Consider the following 24,475-nt stretch of genomic DNA (forward strand, 5'->3'; position numbering starts at 1 on the left):
GATTCTGTACTGTGAAGGTTCCTGCTGCTGGCGCAGCCAGGTACAGATTTGGGGACATTTTTTTTAATGTTGCTGCTGGGCTGGCACAGGTTACATAGATACTTGAGGGGTGGGGGGCCGCATGATCTAATTTATTTTTGGCTGCTGCTAGCACAGGTAAAGATTGGGGCCAGGGGCAGTAGGATGGCTGCTGCTAGCATAGGTACAGGGGGGCAGTATGGATGGCTGCAGGTACAGGGGGCAGTATGATGGCATATGATGGATGGCTGCTGACACAGGGGGGCAGTGTGATGGTTGGCTACTGGCACAGGTACAGAGAGCAGTATGGATGGCTGCTGGCACATGTACAGGGGGGCAGTATGGATGGCTACTGGCACAGGTACAGGGGGCAGTATGATGGCATATGAAGGATGGCTGCTGGCACAGGTACAGGGGGGCAGTATGGATGACTGCTGGCACAGGTACAGGGGGCAGTATGATGGCATATGATGGATGGCTGCTGGCACAGGTACAGGGTGGCCATTTGGTTGGCTACTGGCACAGGTACAGGGGGGCAGTATGATGGCATATGATTGGCTGCTGGCACAGGTACAGGGGGGCAGTATGGATGGCTACAGGTACAGGGGCAGTATGATGGCATAATGAAAGGAATGGCTGCTGGCACATGGTACGAGCGGGGCCAGTATGGATGAACTGCTGGCACACGGTACGGGGGCAGCTATGATGGGCAATATGATGGACGGCTGCTGGCACAGGTACAGGGGGCGTATGATGGCATATGAATGGATGGCTGCTGGCAGCAGGTACAGGGTTGGCCATTTGGTTGGCTACTGGCACAGGTACAGGGGGGCAGTATGATGGCATATGATTGGCTACTGGCACAGGTACAGGGAGGCAGTATGGATGGCTGCTGGCACAGGGGGGCAGTATGATGGCATATGATGGATGGCTGCTGACACAGGGGGGCAGTGTGATGGTTGGCTACTGGCACAGGTACAGAGCGCAGTATGGTTGGCTGCTGGCACAGGTACAGGGGGGCAGTATGGATGGCTGCTGGCACAGGTACAGGGGGCAGTATGATGGCATATGAAGGATGGCTGCTGGCACAGGTACAGGGGGCAGTATGGATGGCTGCTGGCACAGGTACAGGGGGCAGTATGATGGTTGGCTACTGGCACAAGTACAGGGGGCAGTATGGATGGCTACAGGTACAGGGGGCAGTATGGATGGCTACTGGCACAGATACAGGGGGGCAATATGATGGATGGCTACTGGCATAGGGGGGCAGTATGGATGGCTGCTGGCACAGGTACAGGGGGGCAGTATGAAGGTTGGCTACTGGCACAGGTACAGGGGGCAGTATGATGGCATATAATGGATGGCTACTTGCACAGGTACAAGGGGGCAGTATGATGGTTGGCTATTGGTACAGGGGGCAATATGGATGGCTTACTGCACAGATACAGGGGGGCAATATGAATGGATGGCTACTGGCATACGGGGGGCAGTATGGATGGCTGCTGGCACAGGTACAGGGGGGCAGTATGAAGGTTGGCTACTGCCCATGGTACAGGGGGCAGTATGATGGCATAATGGATGGCTACTTGCACAGGTACAGGGAGGCAGTATGATGGTTGGCTACTGGCACAGGTACAGAGAGCAGTATGGATGGCTGCTGGCAGGGGTACAGGGGGGCAGTATGGATTGCTACTGGCACAGGTACAGGGGGCAGTATGATGGCATATGAAGGATGGCTGCTGGCACAGGTACAGGGGGGCAGTATGGATGGCTGCTGGCACAGGTACAGGGGGCAGTATGATGGCATATGATGGATGGCTGCTGGCACAGGTACAGAGGGGCAGTATGGATGGCTGCTGGCACAGGTACAGGGGGTAGTATGATGGCATATGAAGGATGGCTGCTGGCACAGGTACAGGGGGGCAGTATGGATGGCTGCTGGTACAGGTACAGTGGGCAGTATGATGGTTGGCTACTGGCACAAGTACAGGGGGCAGTATGGATGGCTACTGGCACAGGTACAGGGGGCAGTATGGATGGCTACTGGCACAGATACAGGGGGGCAATATGATGGATGGCTACTGGCATAGGGGGGCAGTATGGATGGCTGCTGGCACAGGTACAGGGGGGCAGTATGAAGGCTGGCTACTGGCACAGGTACAGGGGGCAGTATGATGGCATATAATGGATGGCTACTTGCACAGGTACAGGGGGGCAGTATGATGGTTGGCTATTGGTACAGGGGGCAATATGGATGGCTACTGGCACAGATACAGGGGGGCAATATGATGGATGGCTACTGGCATAGGGGGGCAGTATGGATGGCTGCTGGCACAGGTACAGGGGGGCAGTATGAAGGTTGGCTACTGCCACAGGTACAGGGGGCAGTATGATGGCATAATGGATGGCTACTTGCACAGGTACAGGGAGGCAGTATGATGGTTGGCTACTGGCACAGGTACAGAGAGCAGTATGGATGGCTGCTGGCAGGGGTACAAGGGGGCAGTATGGATTGCTACTGGCACAGGTACAGGGGGCAGTATGATGGCATATGAAGGATGGCTGCTGGCACAGGTACAGGGGGGCAGTATGGATGGCTGCTGGCACAGGTACAGGGGGCAGTATGATGGCATATGAAGGATGGCTGCTGGCACAGGTACAGGGGGCAGTATGATGGCATATGAAGGATGGCTGCTGGCACAGGTACAGGGGGGCAGTATGGATGGCTGCTGGCACAGGTACAGGGGGCAGTATGATGGTTGGCTACTGGCACAAGTACAGGGGGCAGTATGGATGGCTACTGGCACAGGTACAGGGGGCAGTATGGATGGCTACTGGCACAGATACAGGGGGGCAACATGATGGATGGCTACTGGCATAGGGGGGCAGTATGGATGGCTGCTGGCACAGGTACAGGGGGCAGTATGAAGGTTGGCTACTGGCACAGTACAGGGGGCAGTATGGGCATGGCTACTTGGTACATGGCTGCTGGGTACAGCAGTATGCTACTGTGGGGGGCATGGCAGCATGATGGGTGGCTGGCACAGGTGCATATGGATGGGCTGGCTGGGACAGGGGGGCAGTATGGATTGGCTACTGGCACAGTGATGGGCACAGGTACAGGGGGGCAGTATGATGGCATATGAAGGATGGCTGCTGGCACAGGGGGGGGCATATGGTGATGGCTGGCTGGCACAGGTACAGGGGGCTGATGATGGCATATGGCATGGATGGCTGCTGGTACAGGGGGGCATATGGATGGTTGGCTACTGGCACAGGTACAGGGGCAGTATGGATGGCTACTGCACAGGTACAGGGGGCAATGGATGGCACATGATGGGGCATATGATGGATGGCTGGCACAGTACAGGGGGGCAGTATGATGGCATATTGGCTACTGGCACAGGTACAGGGGCAGTATGATGGCATATGGACTGGAGGCTGGATGGCTGCTGTACAGGGGGCAGTATGATGGCAGGGGGCAGCTATATGCATATGAAGGATAGGCCTGCTGGCACAGGTACAGGGCAGTATGGATGCTGCTGGCACAGTACAGGGCGGTATGATGGCATAGTGATGGATGGCTGCTGGCACAGGTACAAGGGGCAGTATGTTGGATGGCTACTGCACAGGTACAGGGGGCAGTATGGATGGCTACTGGCACAGATACAGGGGGGCAATATGATGGATGGCTACTGGCATAGGGGGGTTTGTATGGATGGCTGCTGGCACAGGGAACAGGGGGCAGATATGATGGCATATGATTGGCTACTGGCACAGGTACAGGGGGCAGTATGGATGGCTGCTGGCACAGGGGAGCAGTATGATATTCATATGATGGATGGCTGCTGACACAGGGAGGCAGTATGAATGGTTGGCTTACTGGCACAGGTGCAGGGGGGGCAGTATGGATGGCTACTGGCACAGGTACAGGGGGCAGTATGATGGCATATGATGGATGGCTGCTGGCACAGGTACAGGGGGGGCAGTATGATGGTTGGCTTTGGCACAGGTACAAGGGGCAGTATGGATGGCTACTGGCACAGATACAGGGGGGCAATATGATGGATGGCTACTGGCATAGTGGGGCAGTATGGATGGCTTGCTGGCACAGGTACAGGGGGCAGTATGATGGCATATAATGGATGGCTACTTGCACAGGTACAGGGGCAGTATGGATGGCTACTTGGCATGGGTACGGGGGGCAGTATGATGGATGTGGCTGAAGGATTGGCTTAAAACTCTGCATATTAAGCTACCTCAAAAATGGGAGGGCTGGCAGTGTAAGGGCTACCTCGTCACTGAGGAGGTTTTAGCTTATTGCATTATTCTCATAGGAGTTGTGTTAAAAGCAAAATGTTGTGGCCATTCCAGTATTGGTGTGAAGTGAACCCTTGATTTGCACTTTGTTTTATAGGATCAAATTATCTTATTATATATATAATATATATATATATATATAAACCAACAAAATGGAGTGGAGATTAACCCTGGACAAATTATATATCAACCAAAAAAGTCCAGACAACTTGCTTGTTCATCAAGAAAAAACTTTTATCAAGCAAGTAATAAGTACAACGTTTCGAAGCTCCCACTTTTTTTATCACGCTTGATAAAAAAAGCGGGAGCTTCGAAACGTTGTACTTATTACTTGCTTGATAAAATTTTTTTCTTGATGAACAAGCAAGTTGTCTGGACTTTCTTGGTTGATAGATATATATAGATAGATAGCTATAGATCAACATTTTGACGGTGCACAAAATAAAAATGCTAATTATTCAAACACCAAACTGTAAGAGTTTATTATTACTGGTGTTAGTATTTCTTTCAGCCCATCTACTTTTCATCGTTCCAATTTTATTTTAAAACTGCTGTGTGGTTGTTAGGGTAATTAAGCCATAGTATCCAGAGCGCAGCTGCAATTGTAAGTCTGTGAATATATACCCCTAGCATATCATTCCAGCAAGCCCCCTGCAGGTAAGTGCAAGGACACATCACTCTGGCACCTAACTCATTAGAACTTTCTTACAATATATGTGATTAAATATTTTGCTCACATAGTGTGAGTTGTGTCCCTTTCCGTGGGATGCTGGGAATAGTCAGTAATCAAGATGAGATGAGTCCATTTTATAAACTTTCTGATTCCCATTTACCTCTCCATATTGTAAATCTCCACCTAGATAGCCATATAGTGTTAGCCATGGTATGTGCTTATTTGCCACTCTGTTTTACCTCTGGAACTATAGCAGCGTCACTGTTGCACTGTGGAAAGCCCAAGTCTCTAAGCCCCCGAAGAATAGCTGGAGCTAAAAGTATAATGAGCAATATTGAACTTCTACCGCCAAGAGTGATGCCTTACACATATTATAGAGGGGGAAATGATGTCAATAAGATGTAGTTTTATATTGCTTATAATGTCATGATCAGGGCATCCCATCATGCACCTCAGTCATCTTAATGTTCCCATAGAATCCTCTTCTCCCTGCATGTACCCAATGTGCCTGCTTCCCATAACCAGCTCTGTTCTGATTAGTGTCCCTGCATCATAACATAAGACATAGCAAATGGAGTTAATAAAACAGACAGAAAGTAGTTTTTCTACTTGCATAATATTGGATTAGTGGGTTAAATTTTTGGAAAAGTGGCTGTTACATCTGTTAAAGGTATGTTTACATATCAAGAAAGTATGAGTGATAATAGGATTCCTTTAATTAAAATTAAATTAAAATTAAAACTATTGTTTTACATCACATTAGGGCTGTGGAACACGGGGGCATTTGTGCCCTAACAAAACCGTGGATTTGTGAGCAATCCGGCCTAAACACTAGAAGTACAGAAGTAGAATGCAGTTTCCAGAGATAATGGCGGATCCCCTCATGTGTTTTACATACAAAATTCTACAGGTTAGTAAAGGGAAAGACATTTCTGGGAAATATTAGAAAATATTAGAATCAGTTATTGCACACTAATTGCGAGTGGCGGTGAGTCAAATGCAGAGACATAAAATGTCTAATAATAAAGGTTGCCTTAAGGACCAAGGATTATGTTAAATAATGTGCATCAAGTGCAAATGAGATAAAATGCTTCTGTGCAATAAATATTTCAGAAATGTTACCATAATAATTAAGTAAAACGACATCATTAAACAATGACAGATTTTCAGTAAGTAAAAAAGAACCGTTTTTAAATATTCTCTTTTTAATGGAGCTATACAACCCAAAAATTGGGGATTAAGGCACTAGTTTGTTTCTAATAATAGTATTTGTCTCCCCCCCCATGGACACTTACTTAAGGCAAGATTTGGGTACAAAGTGGTGCTATCATTTTCACGTTGTGTTCTTGTTACTGGTGTCATTATTTATTTTCAGCCCATCTACTATTCATCTCCCAATGTTATTTCCAAACTGCTGTGTGGTTGTTAGGGTAATTAAGCCCTAGCAACCAAACAATAGCTATCACTCCAAGTCTGGGAGTGACCATTCAAAATAGCAAGAAGTTAGTCAAATTTTAAACTCTTTCGAATTTCCATGTCCCTTTCTGTTTTAATCAGTGATGGGTCAAATTTATTCGCAAGGCGCAAATTCCTGCGATTTGCGAAACCGCAGCAAAAAATTTGCTGGTGTAAAAGAAAATGGTGCCATTTAGCCCCAAATTCGCCCATCACTAGTTTTATTCCTTCCCCCTAGATGGCCAGTTAGATTACCAGTCTGACCTGCAGAAAACTACCCTGGGTAGGTGCGCTTCACTTTTTGAAGAAGACGAGCACAGGCCTGTGAAAGAGATGTGGGACCTTACAATTTGCCCCCTCCCCCATAATTTAGGGCAGGTTTGCTGTAAAAGAAATCATAAACTTTATCAATTGGATTTGCAAGAATACCTCTTAAAACAAGCTCTTCAGATGTCCGATGATGTTTAAAAAAAAACAAAAAAAAAAGCCTGAGATGTTCTGGCTTTTGGTAGAGGGGCCGGCACAAGGCCGGGGTACCCCAGAGGGTCTCCCTCTTTAATTACTGGCTCTCCTTATATATGTTCAGAAAAGAATCTTAAAATCTGAACTAAGGAGAAGCCAGGAAAAAAACAACGCAGTATCGCTGGTAATTTGCTAAAAAAGCAATCCGTCCACTGTAGCAATCTGTATAGGGAAGAGAATAAATTGACAAATTAGTTTCAAGGATAATGCATTTAACACTTAATATTTCCCATAAAGTACAGAGGAAAGCAGAGATCTGCCCATTTTACCCTACACAGACACTTTATACAATACAGTACCTCACAGCAGCCAATCAGAAATGAGCATTGGTATAGTGAGAATTAATGTATTGTACATAAGATCACTGGCCAGGTGCAGATTGTCCAGTGTTCATCTTTGCCTACCCCCTTTGCCTATTATTGTAATCAATGCTTTCCCTACCTTGTACCCTGTTGCCCCCCCCCTCCACAGCCAGGACATTTGAAGGGAAAGGACATGAAAGCAATAAACATTGCTATGTATTCCATTAAATTCATGTTAAGGTTGTTAACATTTACTAGTCCAACCAACCAACGGACCAAACCAACAGTCAAATCCCTGGGGTAAAGTCACCTCTCATCTTTGCACTAAGATTAAAGGCATTTTCAAATCCCATTTTAGGGGGAAATTCTGTAAAATTAGTAAGAGGATCAACATCCGCTTGTCTGTCCCCCAACTACCCCCCTTTTTTTACTAAAATAAGGGTTATTGGTCATTAAAAATCTCTCATATTTACCACTCCAACCAACCAACGGACCAAACCAACTGTCAAATCCCTGGGGTAAAGTCACCTCTCATCTCTGCACTAAGATTAAAGGCATCTCCAAATCCCATTTTAGGGGAACATTCTCTAAAATCAGTAAGAGGATCAACATCCGCTTGTCTGTCCCCCAACTACCCCCCCTTTTTTTACTAAAATAAGGGGTATTGGTCAGAAAATCTCTCACATTTACCACTCCAAACAACCAACGGACCAAACCAACTGTCAAATCCCTATGGGTAATGTCACTTATCATCTCTGCTCTTAAACCATGAGACTTATAAATAAATGTTAATGTGTAAAAGGAAGAAGCATTGCTATTTATTCCATTAAATTCAGTTACATGTTAAGGCTGGTACATAAGAGCAGGGCAGATACCCAAGGGGCTGAGTTGCAAAACCCTAAGGAGCTTGTCAATACTGGGCATAAAAAGAAGTATTTTATCATGAGGCACAGGGGTCCCCAAATGCTACCTTCTTATGGAGTTACTGTAGAAAACATGTAAATTTGCTGTCAGTCCTGTATAGCTGCCAAATCCTGAGTCTGTGTCTCCCAACCAGCACTAAGATTAAAGGCGTCTCCAAAGACCCATTTTCTGGGAAAATGTTCTAAATTCACTAAAATCAGTAAGAGGATCAATATCTGTTAGTCTGGGGATGTCACCCAACAATTTCCCCTATTTTTTCATTAAAATAAGCATTATTTGACAAAGAATCTCCCCCAGAGAGAATATACACTTACCACTCACCACGATGGCAACCAACGGACTGAACCAACTGCCACAGCACTAGGAAGGAAGTCAACTCTGTTCCCTGCTCTTAAAGGGGAAGTGTACCCTGTAAGTAGGGTTCATAAGAGTAATGTTCATATGGCATTTATTTCTGCTTTGATGTGCAGTACATACATATCTTATTACGTACACAGAGCATTGCTTTGTATGTGTGGCCTATTGAGTCAGTGCAGTTACTTTGCTGCCATATTTATCCCCAAAAACTTTTTCTATTACCGTGATCCATAAGAATTCATTTAAGGTTCACAGAATGGCAGTAAAAATTATTTGGGAAGGGATGATATCTGAGGTGGACTTTGTGGAGGAGGCCAAGATGCTTATATAAGTAGGACTGATTATTTATAAAATCTGATAATTTTCCCAAGCCCTGTAACCCATAGCAACAAGAGATGTATTTGTAACCATCACCTGTCCATATCATGCCTTTTTAATAACTGTTTTTTATTTATTCTCCTGTGACCCAAACTTAGTCTTGTCCTTTTCTCTATTAGACTGCTTGCAACTGCCTGGTGGGGAATCATTGGTCATTATGGTTTCAAATTTTGGGGTGGCCGGGTAAGTGCAACTAATTTCAGGTACAGAAGCCACAATAAAGAGACATTTTTAAACTCCACCATAAATTATTGTATAAAGCAGCGGCTGTCAAATTTTATTAATACAAGCCTCACTTGAAGGTCCTTCCTCTGGCCAGGGCCCCCTTTAGCTCATGAAATGGCTACAGTAATAGTAAAATATTGGTGCATCGTGTTTTCATCATATCATGTTTTCAAGAATATAATGTGTGGGTCATTGTTTAGCCCAGCTGTCTGGTGGATCAGTCTAATCAAACCTTTCTTTTCTCTCTTTTTTAAAACAAAAATCCAAAAAGCAGACGGCACTTCTGAAAGGTGGGTTTTATTGGAGATCCTGCTGGAAATACCTTACGCGTTTCGGGAGTTATCCCTTAGTCATAGGTATGACTATGGGATGACCTATGACTAAGGGATAACTCCCGAAACGCGTAAGGTATTTCCAGCAGGATCTCCAATAAAACCCACCTTTCAGAAGTGCCGTCTGCTTTTTGGATTTTTGGTGTATATACAGTGGGGACACTGTCTGACAGAGCACCTGTTTTATGAGGGGAGAACGGCGAGTTGTTTGCGGTCCCTTTTTTCCCTTTTTTTTCTATCGAACAGATCTCTCTTTTTTAGGAGTGTTCGTGTGGGAGGTGTTCAGCAAGGGCAAGATACCATTTGAACATTTTTTCAACTCCGAGGCTGTGGATAAAATCTCAGCTGGACTGAGGTTCTTCAGACCCAAGAAATCTTCTGAAAGAGTGTACATACTGATGAACAACTGCTGGTAAGAGTGATTAGGATTATGTACACTTTTAACATAAAGAAAAAATCAGTCATGGATATTCTGGTCCAATACAGAGAACTACTGTTAGAATGATATCTATAGTCTAATATCTATGCAGCATCCTTCTATATGATTACAATCCATGGACAGACTGTAAAAGCAGGTTCTGATATAAGGGCATGTTATGTATATATGTTTTTATTGCCCTAGGAAATGAGCTGGATGGTCAGAATGGGGGGGGGGCATATGGTGCTGCTGCCCGCACTTCTGCCTCCCCCCAGCGACGACCCCCAACCTGGATCTCCGTGGGACAACGTCCTGCAGCGCCTCCAGCCCGTCCCACGTTGCAGAGGACAGATCTGCTACCTGGTTAGTGTTAACACACTCAAACACAAACTTTTTGCACTAACACACATGTACAAATGAAAAGAGAAAAACCACACAGTCTCTGGGAGAACATACAAACTACTAGCAGATAGTGCCCTGGCTGGGATCAAACCTGGCTCCTGGCATAATTAAGCTGTTTACAAATGCAGAAGCATTTTAACACTAGTAAGTCAGACAAACCACTGCTTCATTTGGCTGCCATATATAGTGACTAGGGTAATTAGCATGCACAGCTAGGGTTACTTTGAAAGTGCCCATTGATGAAATGTGGATTGTTCCCAATGAACCAGTGAGCCTCTTCCTTATGGCTGGGTGGCCCACAATTTTTGGAAAAAATCCTCAAGAAATTGCTACACTGTCCCAGCAGTTATACTGTAGTGCAAACTGAGTGATCAAAATTGTGGAAGACCTAACCTCTCTCTATTTATTGAACAGAAAGCTTATTGAGTCGTGATGTGGTAAAAACGGATGTATTTGACTCTCTGAGCACAGCCTCAATCTGCAGAGTAGATGCAGAGCTTTATTTTGACTCCCATAATCAGTTACTTGGGGAGAGGGATGAGTTAAGAAAAAGTAAGTTTTGATACAGGCCTGTAATATTTGTCTTTAATCTGTATGTTTGTTTGGGGTGCATTCCTTTATTTCCAAAAAAAATATGTATCCTTCACTTGCATCTCTCTGTTTGGGTCGTATTATGGACATTTTTTAACATCTGAATGGCAGCAAATATAAACCTGACTGTGGGTAAAGCGAGAATGATATATAAAGATGCTGCGCTCACCAGACAGGAACTTCCAATTCCCAGCTTGCCAAAAGTACTTCCAACACACCAGAAGTGAGATGTTTGACTCTGAGGAAGGAAAACAAAGGAATTAATGTGAATGTGCCCTGGAGTGTTGGTCGTTTGGTCGCAAGTAGAGGATATCAGTAGGTGCCATCTTGTTCACAAACAGCACAGGCAAGTAAGTCCTGCCATTGCTACAGCTTTATACCAACAATACCACCATTACTATATATATTTGTTTTAGAAACTGTTTTTTCCTGGCATGTCTATGATACTAAATCTGCCATTATAGTGGTACATGCAGTGACACCATCTCTATGCACAAATGTTATCAGTCTTCCCAGAGAACCATTTGTAGGTTCCTAGGAGGTAAACTAGGACAAGATGGCAGCAGTTACTTTTATATGTGTTGCTGTGGTTCCTCAGATGCTGGTGAAGTTTAACCCACAACACCCAACAGCCTCTTCATCACAGGCCACAAGGAGCAAAAAGAGCTGCTGATGTATTACCTGCTTCACTGCCAGAATAAGTCATGACCTGCAATTGTTTTGTTATGTTGTGTCTGAGTGAGTCTGGGTGGCACATTCAGTTTCTTGCAATTATTGAAGAAGCTACTGTGCTGTGCTGTTCTTTATTCCCTCCGAATCATCTGAATAGGTTCTGGGCCTCCATGACCACAGCTTCAATGCCAAATAGTGTATATTCTGCAAGTCACTTGTAGAGGGACAAAGAACTCAATAGTTTTGGCTTTGCCTCTCCCATGTGGAGTTATGTATTGTCAAGGACCAGTAGTCTATGAGAGGCTGTTGGATACATTGGGGAGTTGAGATAAAGCAATGTAGGCCTGTTGTACGTACAGGAATAGGATTGTACAATTGTGCCTTGTTTGAGATGCTACCCGTGCAAACATCCAGCTACTTTGAGCCTAATGGGCCCTTGAAAGTGACATCCCAAAGGCTTCTCCCTCTGCCCAGAATTGTCTTGCACACCAGCTACAATCAACAGCTATTATATTGCACAGTCTTACCCATAGTGAATAATAAACAGTATTTCTATAGAATTAGGTAGACAAGGTTTAGGTAATATATACATATTTGATGTCTTTCCAAGATGCTGCAACCGAATGTGAATACTAATTTTAGGGGAGGGAAATCGCTTGACTTTTTGTCACAAAACAAAAAAGTAAAGAATGTTTTCCCCTTCCCACCCCTAATTTGCATATGCGGATTCGGTTCAGTATTCAGCCGAATCTTTCGCAAAGGATTTGGGGGTTCGGCCAAATCCAAAATAGTGGATTTGGTGCATCCCTAATTTACATAATCAAATATGAAGCTGAGGCCTATAGAAACAGCAGTGTTTTGATCTATATATCCAGCGTGGGCAGTGAGGCAGCTGATCACTGTCAGGATAGGGATGGTCATTGCTGAGTTACTATTCAGAACAGGGACAATGTACGTTCTGATGAGTATTACACCCCAGATCCATTGCCCAATAACAGGAGCTTAAGCGAGTTCTTGGTATTTGTATGTATTGTGCTGTAATTATACAGGGTTGGATGGAAGGAGGCACATAGACATCCATCATCTCACTCTCTAACTACTCCTTAGCTTGCTTGACAATCAAACATGCAAGTTAGGGAGTGCCAGTGTGTGCAGGGTGCTAGTAAAGACAGGACTGTTTTGCCGCCGCCAGCACCAGGGCCTTTGTAAATAAGACCCCCCAGCAAGATCAAGCTTTTTGCCATATGGGCCAGATACTTGCCAGTCTTCTGTGTAATCAATAGTCTGATGTTTGCAATGGCCAAGCACTGCACCCACCTGCCTCACACTAGAGATAAAGATGAATCTCATGCACTGGAATATCCATATGTCAGGTGTAGAGTCTGGCATGATTAAAATATTTAAGTCCAACACAGCACTTTCCCCTATCTCCCTTCTGCAGATGTGCCCCGCATTGCAGGGCGGCCCGACACACTTGAGTTACACCACTGCTTCTATGCCATACCTCCCAACTTGGAAGTAAAAAGAGGGACAAAAAATTGTTTCCGCACGTAGCGCAGCAATTTTTTGGTCACGCCCCTTTCTGTGGCCACACCCCCTAATTACCATGTTCATTTGCCAGGTCATGAAAGTTTGAAATTATTTCTCCTTATCTAAACTGTTCTTTTGTGTCTCAAAATGGTTACAAAGTATCTTATTTGCACCTGTTAGGTGTTCTGGGCTCTCTGCTAAAAGCCAATTAAGTGAGAAACTTTTTTTCTTTTTCTGGCTGTTCAGTGCAGAGAAAATAGGGACTTTCCAGTACAAAAGAGGGACTGTCCCTCTGAAAAAGGGACAGTTGGGAGGTAGGACCATAGTTTCTGAGGACGGCCCTAGGTGCTGGTTAATTACAGGGCTGGCACGTCAGGAAACAGCACAGCATAAATGACAAAACAAGAGCTAATACATTGCGCAGTACTTCATTTCTATAGTTTCTCTCAAGGCCACAAAAAGCAGCCAAATACTCCGTCCCTTACCATCCATAGTAAAAAATACTGCTTGTAATGCGCAAGCTCTTCCTAACTTCGCAACTACCCCAAAAGCCCCTACTTTCTTATTAATAAACAATATCTGTCTAACTACAGTAAGATAAAACGATCGCATTATTTGTGACTCAGAGCTGCCATTAGCACGTAAAATTTTAAACAAGCAGTTCTCTAGCAACCTCTAGCAGCAGCGCGCAGCCGCAATCCAAAGCGTCAACACAAGGTGGCGCCGCTCTTGCCAGGAAGTTCTTGCGCGCCGCAACCCCTTCTGGGAAATGTAGTTTTACCACTGCAGCGAGCAACTAAGGAAAGCCGTTCACTTTTCCACAACTCCCACACTCCATTGTGCCGTCTTAGCCACCTTCAGCACAAGGCAGGAGTTTTTGGGAAGCTGTAAGAGGCCTTTCGAAGATAGGGATCCCTTGAGGGGGGTCCGTCGGTGTCACTCCTACAACTGCTCCTCCCCTCTGCTGCGCCGGAAGTGCTGAACCTGGAAGTCGGCAAGAAGTGCAGGAATCCAAACCGCCACAGAACATCTCTCCTTGCTATCCGAGACCTAGGGAAAGGCGAACAAAAGCGGGACTGTCCCGCATAATGCGGGACAGTTGGGAGGTATGCTATGCTAGTGTTTGTCCTCTCTTTGCTTTCACAATTGAAGCTGAAGGGAAGTGGCTGAGATCCTCACTCAAGGTGATAGTAGTGCCGAAGTGGCAAATAGCTGTACCCCACTGGTCCCACCTCACTGGGTGCAGAAGAGCAGGTGGGGGGGCAGGTAGGCAGTGCTGTCTGTAGGGAGCTCTTATATATCAAGTCCTTTAGTCATATACTAAGAAATTCATTAGGAAGAAGTACTAATCCTGATACATAATACATACATAATGTGTGTAATGTATGGTTATGATAATAATAATATCAAAGCATTAACTGCACTATAAAGGCAGTGTGCTGTTGGCCATCACTCTAGTGTCGCTCAGACTGATACCAACATCTTTAGTCCCAATAAAACAGCTGATGGAGACTCAACTGGACCCCTCGCTCCCTGTAGCAAAATACAGCATACATAGATATATTTACTCATTTTTGCTTTGCCAGAATCTGCTCTTTCTAATAATGTGTAGTTTTCTAGGGTAAACTTACTGTTAGTGTAATGTTTGGCCTTGAAATCAGACATATGGAGTTTTGTGCAGTGGTGCTTTGGAATTTTAGTAGTGAACTGCTTGGAGTTTTGATCTATACAAGTGAGAAATATTTATAAAATGATAATATTTGGTATTGACGTTTTGAGGAGAAATTGAACTTTCCATGATGTATGTGATTGTATTATGTGAAACATAATTTTTTTTATTTCAAATCAGCCATATCAGCCTGCAGTGAAAGGGTTAAAGCTGTTGTACAGTACAGTAATTACCATTTCTTCCCCTAGATGGCAATGTAGAGATGAGTTAGATTATAGATTAGCTATATATATAGTGTTTGGCCACTAGAGGGAGTAGTGAAACACATAGGAGGTTCTAAGAGGGTGGAGTTTAGAAGAATATGAAAGGAGACAAGTCACAGGGGCAGATGTGCATCAGAGGAGGAACATCTATTGAAGAAGCCACTTTGCAGGAGAACCACAGCCAGGACCCAAGTAAGTAGGAAGTGTGAGGCCTGGTTAGCATAGGATTAGTTTTCTTATAGTCACTGCTCAGCCCTTTAGGGGGGAATGTGGTGACAGGTCCCCTTAGCATTAGGGCTGCGTAAGCATGGTGGTTTTATTCAATGTTATTTATTTAGTGGGATTGCACATTAATTATGGTAGATTTGGAAATCTTAAGTAGCCCCAAAAATATATCGTTTTTTTAATTAATTTTCATTCATTTGTCGTTATCAGGAATATGCCAGTAAGAAGCAGAAGAAAAGAGATAAAGCAGAAGGGATGGAATTGAGATCATAATACAGAAGAAGACAGAACATTTCCCGCCCGAACCCTCCCGTCCACACCTTAACTACATAGAAGTCGCATTCTGATTGGCCGACAGGGTTGTTCTCTCTCATTTATAATAAACACAAGGCAGTGATTGTTACGCAGCACATGAAGCCCATTGTTTGTGTTTTTCTGCCCAACTCCCCGCACCTCTGGCACACAGAACTGGAGAATATTCCGGTTTGACCAATTGTGTTTGTGCAATGAATAGAAACACCCGCAGTGTTTCTAATAATAGAATGTAATTGAATGCAGGGAACCTGCCTGCCCCTCTACCCATGAAGGGAACCCACCAGCCCCTTTACCCATACAAGCAACCCACCTGCCCTTTTACCCACATAAGGAACCCGCCCGCCCCTTTACGCACTCACAGAACCCGCCCACCCCTTTACACATGCAGGGGACCCACGCAAGGGGACCACCCACCCCTTTACCCACTCAGGGAACCCACCCACCCCTTTACACACACAGGGAACCCCCCTACCCCTTTACCCACGCAGGGAACCTCCCTACCCCTTTACCCACGCAGGGAACCCCCCTACCCCTTTACACACGCAGGGAACCCCCCTACCCCTTTACCCACGCAGGGAACCCGCCTACCCCTTTACCCACGCAGGGAACCCCCCTACCCCTTTACCCACGCAGGGAACCCCCCTACCCCTTTACACACGCTGGCAACATGCCTGTCCCTTTACCCACCCAGGGATCCCGCCTGCCTTTGACAAAGCTTGTGCACAAGCGAGTGAAAAGGCACATCAGGCGATACTAATTTTTAAACTATTAGGCTGGGAGACGGTCCATTTAGCTTGCAGGTCGGTGAATGGGCGGAAGGGTTGGTTTGGGTCGAAGCGAGTGGTTTACACTACGCTAAGAGTCTGAATTCAATTATGCTGAGACTTTTAAACAGTACTTGATGGTACGCGCACACCAAGGAAACTGAGCGGCTATATTCCGGGGTGCCGAATGAGAAGCACATTAAGAGAACAGTGCTGGTAGAACCAGGAAGTGTATCATTTTAAGTACATTTAGGGCACTGTGCGGGTAAATTTTTTTAATAAAACATTAATATTAATAAACTTTATTCAGGGTAGTTCTATTATTAGTGTGGGTAGAATAGATTTTTTAATAAAACATTTTTTAGTATTACTGGTCCTTTAATCGCACATTGCTTAATGGGAAGTGGAATTGTGTTAACTCAGATCAATAAGTCACAATTTAACTCTTCGTATTCCGTCTATAAGCTGATGACTACTAAGTCAGGCTAGCTTTTCTCTCCTAATCTTCTTTTAATTTATAATATTTTTTGGCACATTATTTTTACTGTTATAAGCAAAGGTTAAGTTTTATCTTTAATTTCATGGTGGGAATTCAGATGGATATAGTGGGAGGGTGCAAACCTATGGGCCATGCTCTCTCTCTTTTGTGACCTAATTGTTTAAAAACGTAATTTGTCCAAAAAACCCTGATTATCGTTTTTTCTTTATTGATAGTGTTCCTACATTTGTCTGACTCTTTATCAGGAATATGCCAGTAAGAAGCAGAAGAAAAGAGAAGGATAAAGCAGAAGGGATGGAATTGAGATCAGAAGACAGAAGAAGACAAGACATTTCCCTGGGACACTCTCATGGTAAGTATTATGGCTTTGGTCATACAGAACATGTTCAGACTTAGTCCCAGTGGCGGAACTACCGGGGGTGCACAGGGTGCAATTGATCCAGGGCCCTTGGTCCCTGCACCCCCGGTGGGGCCCCGCCAGGAAAATACTTCTCCTGAATCCCCAGGCTATTCCACAGCCACCTAAGGAGGTCCTTCAGCATGAATAGGCCAATTAGGGAGCTTTAACAGCAGCACTTTCAATTTGCTGTAAAACCTGGAGCGCCCCCTGATTGGCCAGTTTGTACATTGAAATACTTTGTGCCAAAAAAGTTTTTTTTTCTTCATCACTTCTGCTGGCTCCTGTCTGTGTAACCTGATCCCCCCCCTGCACAGAACACGCAGCTAAACAGAGAGGAAAGGAATCAGCTGACAGCAACAAGAAACGCTATTTTCTTATTCACCTGCTGCTTCCAAAGTAAGATTCTGTTACTAATAATATTTTACTAAGTCAATAGTGCATCATAATGGAAATCTGGGGCTGGGGTTATTTTACATGTTATTTCCACTTTGTCATTTTCCTATGACTTCTGGGGGTATTTATACATGTAATTGCCACCGTACCATCTTGCTCTGAGTTCTGGGTATATTTATACATGTAATTGCCACCGTACCATCTTTCTCTGAGTTCTAGGGGTATTTATACATGTAATTGCCACCGTACCATCTTTCTCTGAGTTCCGAGGGTATTTATACATGTAATTGCCACCGTACCATCTTTCTCTGAGTTCTGGGGTATTTATACATGTAATTGCCACCGTACCATCTTTCTCTGAGTTCTGGGGGTATTTATACATGTAATTGCCACCGTACCATCTTTCTCTGAGTTCCGGGGGTATTTATACATGTAATTGCCACTGCATCATCTTTCTCTGAGTTCTGGGGGTATTTATACATGTAATTGCTACCCTACCATCTTGCTCTGAGTTCTGGGGTATTTATACATGTAATTGCCACCATACCATTCCTCTCTGTCTTCTGGGGGTATTTATACATGTAATTGCCACCGTACCATTCCTCTCTGTCTTCTGGGGGTATTTATACATGTAATTGCCACCGTATCATCTTGCTCAGAGTTCTGGGGGTATTTATACATGTAATTGCCACCGTATCATCTTGCTCTGAGTTCTGGGGGTATTTATACATGTAATTGCCACCGTACCATTCCTCTCTGTCTTCTTGGGGTATTGAACTGTCCAAATCTGTGTTTTCATGCAGAAACTAAATTATGTCTCTGATATACGTGTTTATTTTATGGGAAACATTCATAAAGTTAGACACTTAGAAGCTAGTATAGGTAAATCTAAAAACAACTGGACTTGCTGAGGAATCAATGAAGACGTTTCACTACTCATCCGAGCAGCTTCTTCAGTTCAACTGACTGGTGTGGGAAGTTCTCGACGTATAAACTCTTCCACTAATCCAATCACAATAGACATAGGGGATCACCCCCTCATGGAAGAGCAATTCCGTGTGCCGGTTCTGTGTTCTTCATGTTGTTTTGTGCTGATATTGCTTCCAGAGACAGTTTAGAACTCAGCAGTGAGTGTTACATCTAAGAACATGTCAGTTGAGATGACTTCCGGATCATAGAACCTCTGATTTCTTAAGAAATTGCAGGTGAAACAACTCAGATAATGGGGCAATTGCAGCTTTCCTGCAGCCCCACGTGCATTATTGTATTTATAATCAGTGTAACATAGTAAGTTAGGTTGAAAAAAAAACACTTCCATCAAGTTCAAACTGTTTACTCTTATTTTAAGCTGCCTTAACTGGTAGTTGATACAAAGGAAGGCAAAACACCCCATTTGAAGCTTCTCCAATTTGCCTCAGAGGGGGAAAAAATTCCTTCCTGACTCCAAAATGGCAATGGGACCAGTCCCTGGATCAACTTGTACTATGAGCTATCTCCCATAACTCTGTATTCCCTCACTTGCTAAACACCATCCAACCCCTTCTTAAAGCTATCTAATGTATCAGCCTGTACCACTGATTCAGGGAGACAATTTCACATCTTCACAGCTCTCACTGTATAACAAACCCCTTCCAAATATTTAGGCAGAACCTCCTTTCTTCTAATGGTAATGGGTGTATAAAGGATTCTTTCCCTCATTTACCATCAAGTTATACTGCACCAAATGACCTACACCTAAAACACACGGCTGCCCCCATGTTATACCAAAACATATTTGACTCTTACCCTGTAGTGATGTGCTGGTTGACCTCAAACCCACATGTTGGGGGTTCGGGTTGAAATGTGGGCGACTGCTGTGGGTTTGAGTTGGGTGCGGGTCAGACTGGGGAAGTACTTTACTCCTCTACTTTTGAAGATTCAGTCTTCAGAGGTGCACAGAAGTAGTGTACGGGGAGAGGTGACATTAGTCTGGAGTCCAAATACATCTGCTGGGTACTGAAGGTCTCTCTGAGGGTGGAAGGGTTAAATCAATTGCTTTGACTTGACAAAAATATGACAGAAATTCCCCATCCTCCTTTTCCCTCATTTGCTGTCACCCATAGTTATCCCCCATAATGTCAAAACCCTGTCCATGTTCAACCTGACCCTCCCCCAACTATTAAAAAGTAATAGTATAGATAAAGGAGCCATATATTTCTATATATTTCAAAGATGTTCCAGTTAAATAAAATAAGATCATTTCCAGACATGCTTCATTCTGAAAGTATTTAGACATCAGTGGATTTGTCTGCAAAACATGTATGAGACGTGAGATGTGGCGCAGTACAGTCACAGCCTATGGAATGGATTTGCTTCCTGGAAAAAATGGAAGGATACTAGACTACAAGTAATAACCGCTCTGTAATGATGGTGATATATGGATAATTATAGCAAATGACAAAACTTAAATTAACGCACTCCACCTTTCCCCCGCCCTCTGCCGATTGGGAGGAGCGCACTAGTCAATTTAAAGGGGTTGTTCACTTGATGATAATTGTGCTGGATTCCTGATGTTCTTGATCAGCGCCTGACAGCGGTCTGTGGTTTTGGAGTTTTGGGCAGCAGTGCTTTGGAATTTTAGTAGTGAACTGCTTGGAGTTTTGATCTATACAAGTGAGAAATATTCATTAAATTCTATTATTTGGTATTGACGTGTTGAGGAGAAATTGAACTTTCCAAATATACTGTGTCTCGTACATAACATAAATGATGTGTCTGATATATGTGATTGTATTATGTGAAACATGATTTTTTTTATTTCTAATTGGCCATATCGGCCTGCAGTGAAAGGGTTAAATCTGTAATTACAGCTTTAATTACCATTTTCTTCCTAGATGGAAGAGTAGAGATGGGTTAGATTAGACATTAGCTGTATATATAGTGTTTGGCCACTAGAGGGAGTAGTGAGACACATATGAGGTTCTAAGAGGGTGGAGTTTAGAAGAATATGAAAGGAGACAAGTCACAGGGGCAGATGTGCATCAGAGGAGGAACATCTATTGAAGAAGCCACTTTGCAGGAGAACCACAGCCAGGACCCAAGTAAGTAGGAAGTGTGAGGCCTGGTTAGCATAGGATTAGTTTTCTTATAGTCACTGCTCAGTCCTTTAGAGGGGAATGTGGTGACAGGTCCCCTTAGCATTAGGGCTGCGTAAGCATGGTCGTTTTATTCAATGTTATTGATTTAGTGGGATTGCACATTAATTATGGTAGATTTGGAAATCTTAAGTAGCCCCAAAAAAAACCTGGGTTTTTCAATTAACAATTTTCATGTCTTTATCAGGAATATGTCATTAAGAAGCAGAAGAAAAGAGTAAAAAGAAGAAGGGATGGAATTGAGATCATAATACAGAAGAAGACATTTCCCGGGACACTCTCATGGTAAGTATTATGGCTTTTGTTGGTACAGAACATGCTCAGGCTTTGCCCAATAAGACAATTTCTGGTAGTGGGCTATAAAAGTAATTCATAGATAAGGGTTGAGAATGTTTTTTTATTATACTATACAGCAGATAGACAGCAGCCAGATATGCATTTATTTGACAGGCAGTGTCAGAACTGGGGGAACTGGGACCCACTGGCATGTCCTCGTTATTACTTTCATTATATTTCCAACCCTTGGCTCTACATTGTCCTTTCAGACCCAACTTCTTTCTCTCCGCTGCCTGAGGAAGCTTGCTGCCCCCCCCTCGTGTGCTCATCTTTTTGCAACAGAGGGAGTCAAGGGGAGGTCCACAATGTTGGCTGAGGTTCCAGGGCCAATGTGCTCTCTGCGCTAGTATTTAGATTTTTTTTATCTTGGTAACTAATAGTATTTGAGAGATAAGATACTTCAAGGTGAAAACTTTGAGGGGAGTTTTGGAAATGTAACCAAATATAAAAATTTAGGAAAGGTTTGTGGCTTGATGCTTTGGAGTAGAAAGACAAGCATATCTACAGTTATTGGGATTCAGTGGAATGTGTACTTTCCAAAAAATATATGTTTTTTGGTGTTAATGTAGCCTTTTCTACCTTTGCCCCTCAAAATAAATCTGTAAATGTGTTGATTTTGCAGTATCTGGAATGACAGAACTGATAGCTCAAATGGGGTGTCTTCATTTTGGGGCCCCCATATGCCACATACTTAGATAAACCTATACGTATACATGTCCGACCACAGAGTCAGCCTATATCAGTGGTACAAGGATATCTAATAGGAATAATGTTATAAAAATGTTATCTGTAGGTGTATAGAACTGACTCTTTGCTGTGACAGCGGTGCCACCAACCAGTGTGTCAATCAATAGGAGCTGCAGCCACAGAGTGCTGTCCATGGTACTGAATGGAAAAGGCAGTTTAAGCTTCCCTCAATGGCTGCATTAGTTATTGCAGTATATGTACCATAAGTCACATGTTAGATATGTACTTACTATAGAAAATGTGTTTTATCCACACAGGGAAAAGGAGGATATGGGAGTTGTAGCAAGAGGGCCACACACCTGGCAGTCAGGATTTAGAAACATCTATTTCAATTATCTACACACCCTGAAGAGTCACTATGGGGGGTTATATTAGGCCAACAGCTTGAAGGTTCTTGGTGGTTCCTTTAACGAAATGTTCAATCCTGTGATTTTCCCTTTGTGGCTAGCGAGAGTCGTTATTGGCCCCCACAGAGGGTGTGTCCACACTTTGGCTGTGTTGTCATAGGCGCCAGTCAGCAGATAATTCCCACTGGTGGCTGTTATGCAATGAGAGAGGGTATAATGGATTTTTTTCCTCCTTGCCTGCTTGTGGGCTGCACCCCACCCTGCATCTGCCCTCCCTCCTTGATGCCTGCTTGTAAGCTGTGCTCCTTCTCCCCAACATAAGGGCAGGTAAGGGGCAACCCAACATCAGGCATCTTTTTCCCCATAATTATATTAATAATGATTATGAAGATATAATTATAATGACCCAGAACACCGGGTGCCAATAATACACAGCAGCACCCGTGTGTCACTTGTAGTAAACATCTTTGCCCCTCAGGGGAGACAATCCCAGAGGAGTAAAAAAAAAAGTGTGCACCTATTCTCTCTCTAATAAAGAGGCTGTTCTGCCCCTTTACCCATGCAGGGAACCCGCCCCTTTTACCGCCACAGGGATCCCGCCCACCCCGTTACCCACACATGGAAACTGCCTCTTTACCCACAGAGGGAACCTGCCTCTTTGCCCATGCATGGAACCCGCCCACCCAATTACTCATGTAGGAAACCCACCCGCCCCTTTACCCACGCAGGGAACCCGCTTGCCCCTTTACCCATGCATGGAACCCGCCCACCCCTGCCCCTTTACCCATGCAGGCAACCCGCCCCTTTACCCACGCAGGGAACCAGCCCACCCCTTTACCCACCCAGGAAACCCATCCGCCCCTTTACCAACGCAGGCAATTCACCCGCCCCTTTACACACGCAGGAAACCCGCCCTCCCCCTTTACCCATGCAGGCAACCCGCCCGCCCCTTTACCCACGCAGGGAACCCGTCCGCCACTTTACCCACGTATGGAACCGGCCCGCCCCTTTACCCATGCATGGAACCCGTCCGCCACTTTACCCACGTATGGAACCCGCCCGCCCCTTTATCCACACAGGGAACCCGTCCGCCACTTTACCCACGTATGGAACCCACCTGCTCCTTTACCCACGCATGGAACCTGCCCACCCCTTTACCCACCCAGGGAACCCGCCCTCCCCTTTACCCATGCAGGCAACCCGCCCGCCCCTTTACCCACGTATGGAACCCGCCTGCCCCTTTACCCATGCATGGAAACCCACCCGCCCCTTTACCAATGCAGGGAGCCCGCCTGCACCTTTACCTATTCAGGAAACCCATCCGCCCCTTTACCAACGCAGGCAATTCACCCGCCCCTTTACACACGCAGGAAACCCGCCTTCCCCTTTACCCACACAGGGAATCCGCCTCTTTACCCATGCAGGAAACCACATGCCCATTTACCCACGCTGGCAACCTACCCGCCCCTTTACCCATGCAGGGAACCCTCCCGCACCTTTGCCCATGCATGGAACTTGCCTCTTTACCCACGCTGGCAACATGCCCGTCCCTTTACTCATGCATGGAACCCGCCCACCCCTTTACCCACGCAGGCAACCTGCCCCTTTACCCACGCAGGGTATCCACCTGCCCCATTACCCATGCAGGCAACCCGCCCACTCCTTTACCCACGCAGGGAACCCGGCCACCCCATTACCCACGCAGGGAACCCGCTCCTTTACCCACGCAGGGAAAGATCGCCTTTGACAAAGCTACTAATTTTTAAATTGAGATGGTCCATTTAGTTTGCGGGGTTGGTGAATGGGCAGAAGGGTTGGTGTGGGTGGAAGCGAGTGGTTTTCGCTATGCTGAGAGTCTGAATTTGCTTCTGCTGAGACCTTTAAACTTTCCCCTACAGTACTTGGTGGTACGCGCACACCAAGAAAACTGAGCGGCTATATTCCGGGGTACCAAAAGAGAAGCACATTAAGAGAACAGTGCTGGTAGAATCCGGAAGTGTATAATTTAAAGTACATCTATGGCACCGTTGCGGGTGAAGTCCTCTGTGCTTTCTCATTTAGTACTATAAACGAATGATGCGGGTGGAATCAGCGGGGCTTAATTGCAAGCACACTAATTGTACAAAAATGACTGGAGCTTTTGAAAAGTAAGTTGTCCAAAAAAACCCTGATTTAGGTATTTTTTTTTATTGATAATGTTCATACATTTGTCTTTATCAGGAATATGCAGGTAAGAAGCAGAAAAAAAGAGCAGGATAAAGCAG

The 24,475-nt window shown here is 44.9% G+C and overlaps 1 protein-coding gene and 1 long non-coding RNA gene across 7 annotated transcripts in view; both read left to right on the forward strand.

Moving 5' to 3' along the window:
* Positions 1-16,031, forward strand: part of LOC121396983 (serine-rich adhesin for platelets-like) — a 29,313-nt gene extending 13,282 nt beyond the window's left edge. For 2 of the 6 annotated variants that reach the window (XR_005963291.1, XR_005963292.1), the window contains 5 exons: positions 5,775-5,921; positions 9,069-9,132; positions 9,768-9,918; positions 10,129-10,287; positions 15,487-16,030. Coding sequence is in view for 2 of the 6 variants with exons in the window: in XM_041572661.1 (XP_041428595.1) it covers positions 5,775-5,825 (51 nt within the window). In the remaining 4 variants the exon portion in view is untranslated. Of the gene's footprint in view, positions 1-5,774; positions 5,922-9,068; positions 9,133-9,767; positions 9,919-10,128; positions 10,288-15,486 lie in introns of those variants that run through there. The other 4 variants (XR_005963293.1, XR_005963290.1, XM_041572661.1 and 1 more) reach the window with 4 other exon arrangements.
* Positions 16,032-17,453: 1,422 nt separating this feature from the next.
* Positions 17,454-24,472, forward strand: LOC121396998. Its single transcript, XR_005963320.1, has 3 exons — positions 17,454-17,650; positions 20,969-21,066; positions 24,432-24,472. It is a non-coding gene; the product is annotated as an uncharacterized LOC121396998 (long non-coding RNA).
* The last annotated feature ends 3 nt before the right edge of the window (positions 24,473-24,475 follow it).

This window comes from Xenopus laevis, chromosome 8L (assembly GCF_017654675.1).
Source record: "Xenopus laevis strain J_2021 chromosome 8L, Xenopus_laevis_v10.1, whole genome shotgun sequence".
NCBI classification, from domain to species: Eukaryota; Metazoa; Chordata; class Amphibia; order Anura; family Pipidae; genus Xenopus; species Xenopus laevis.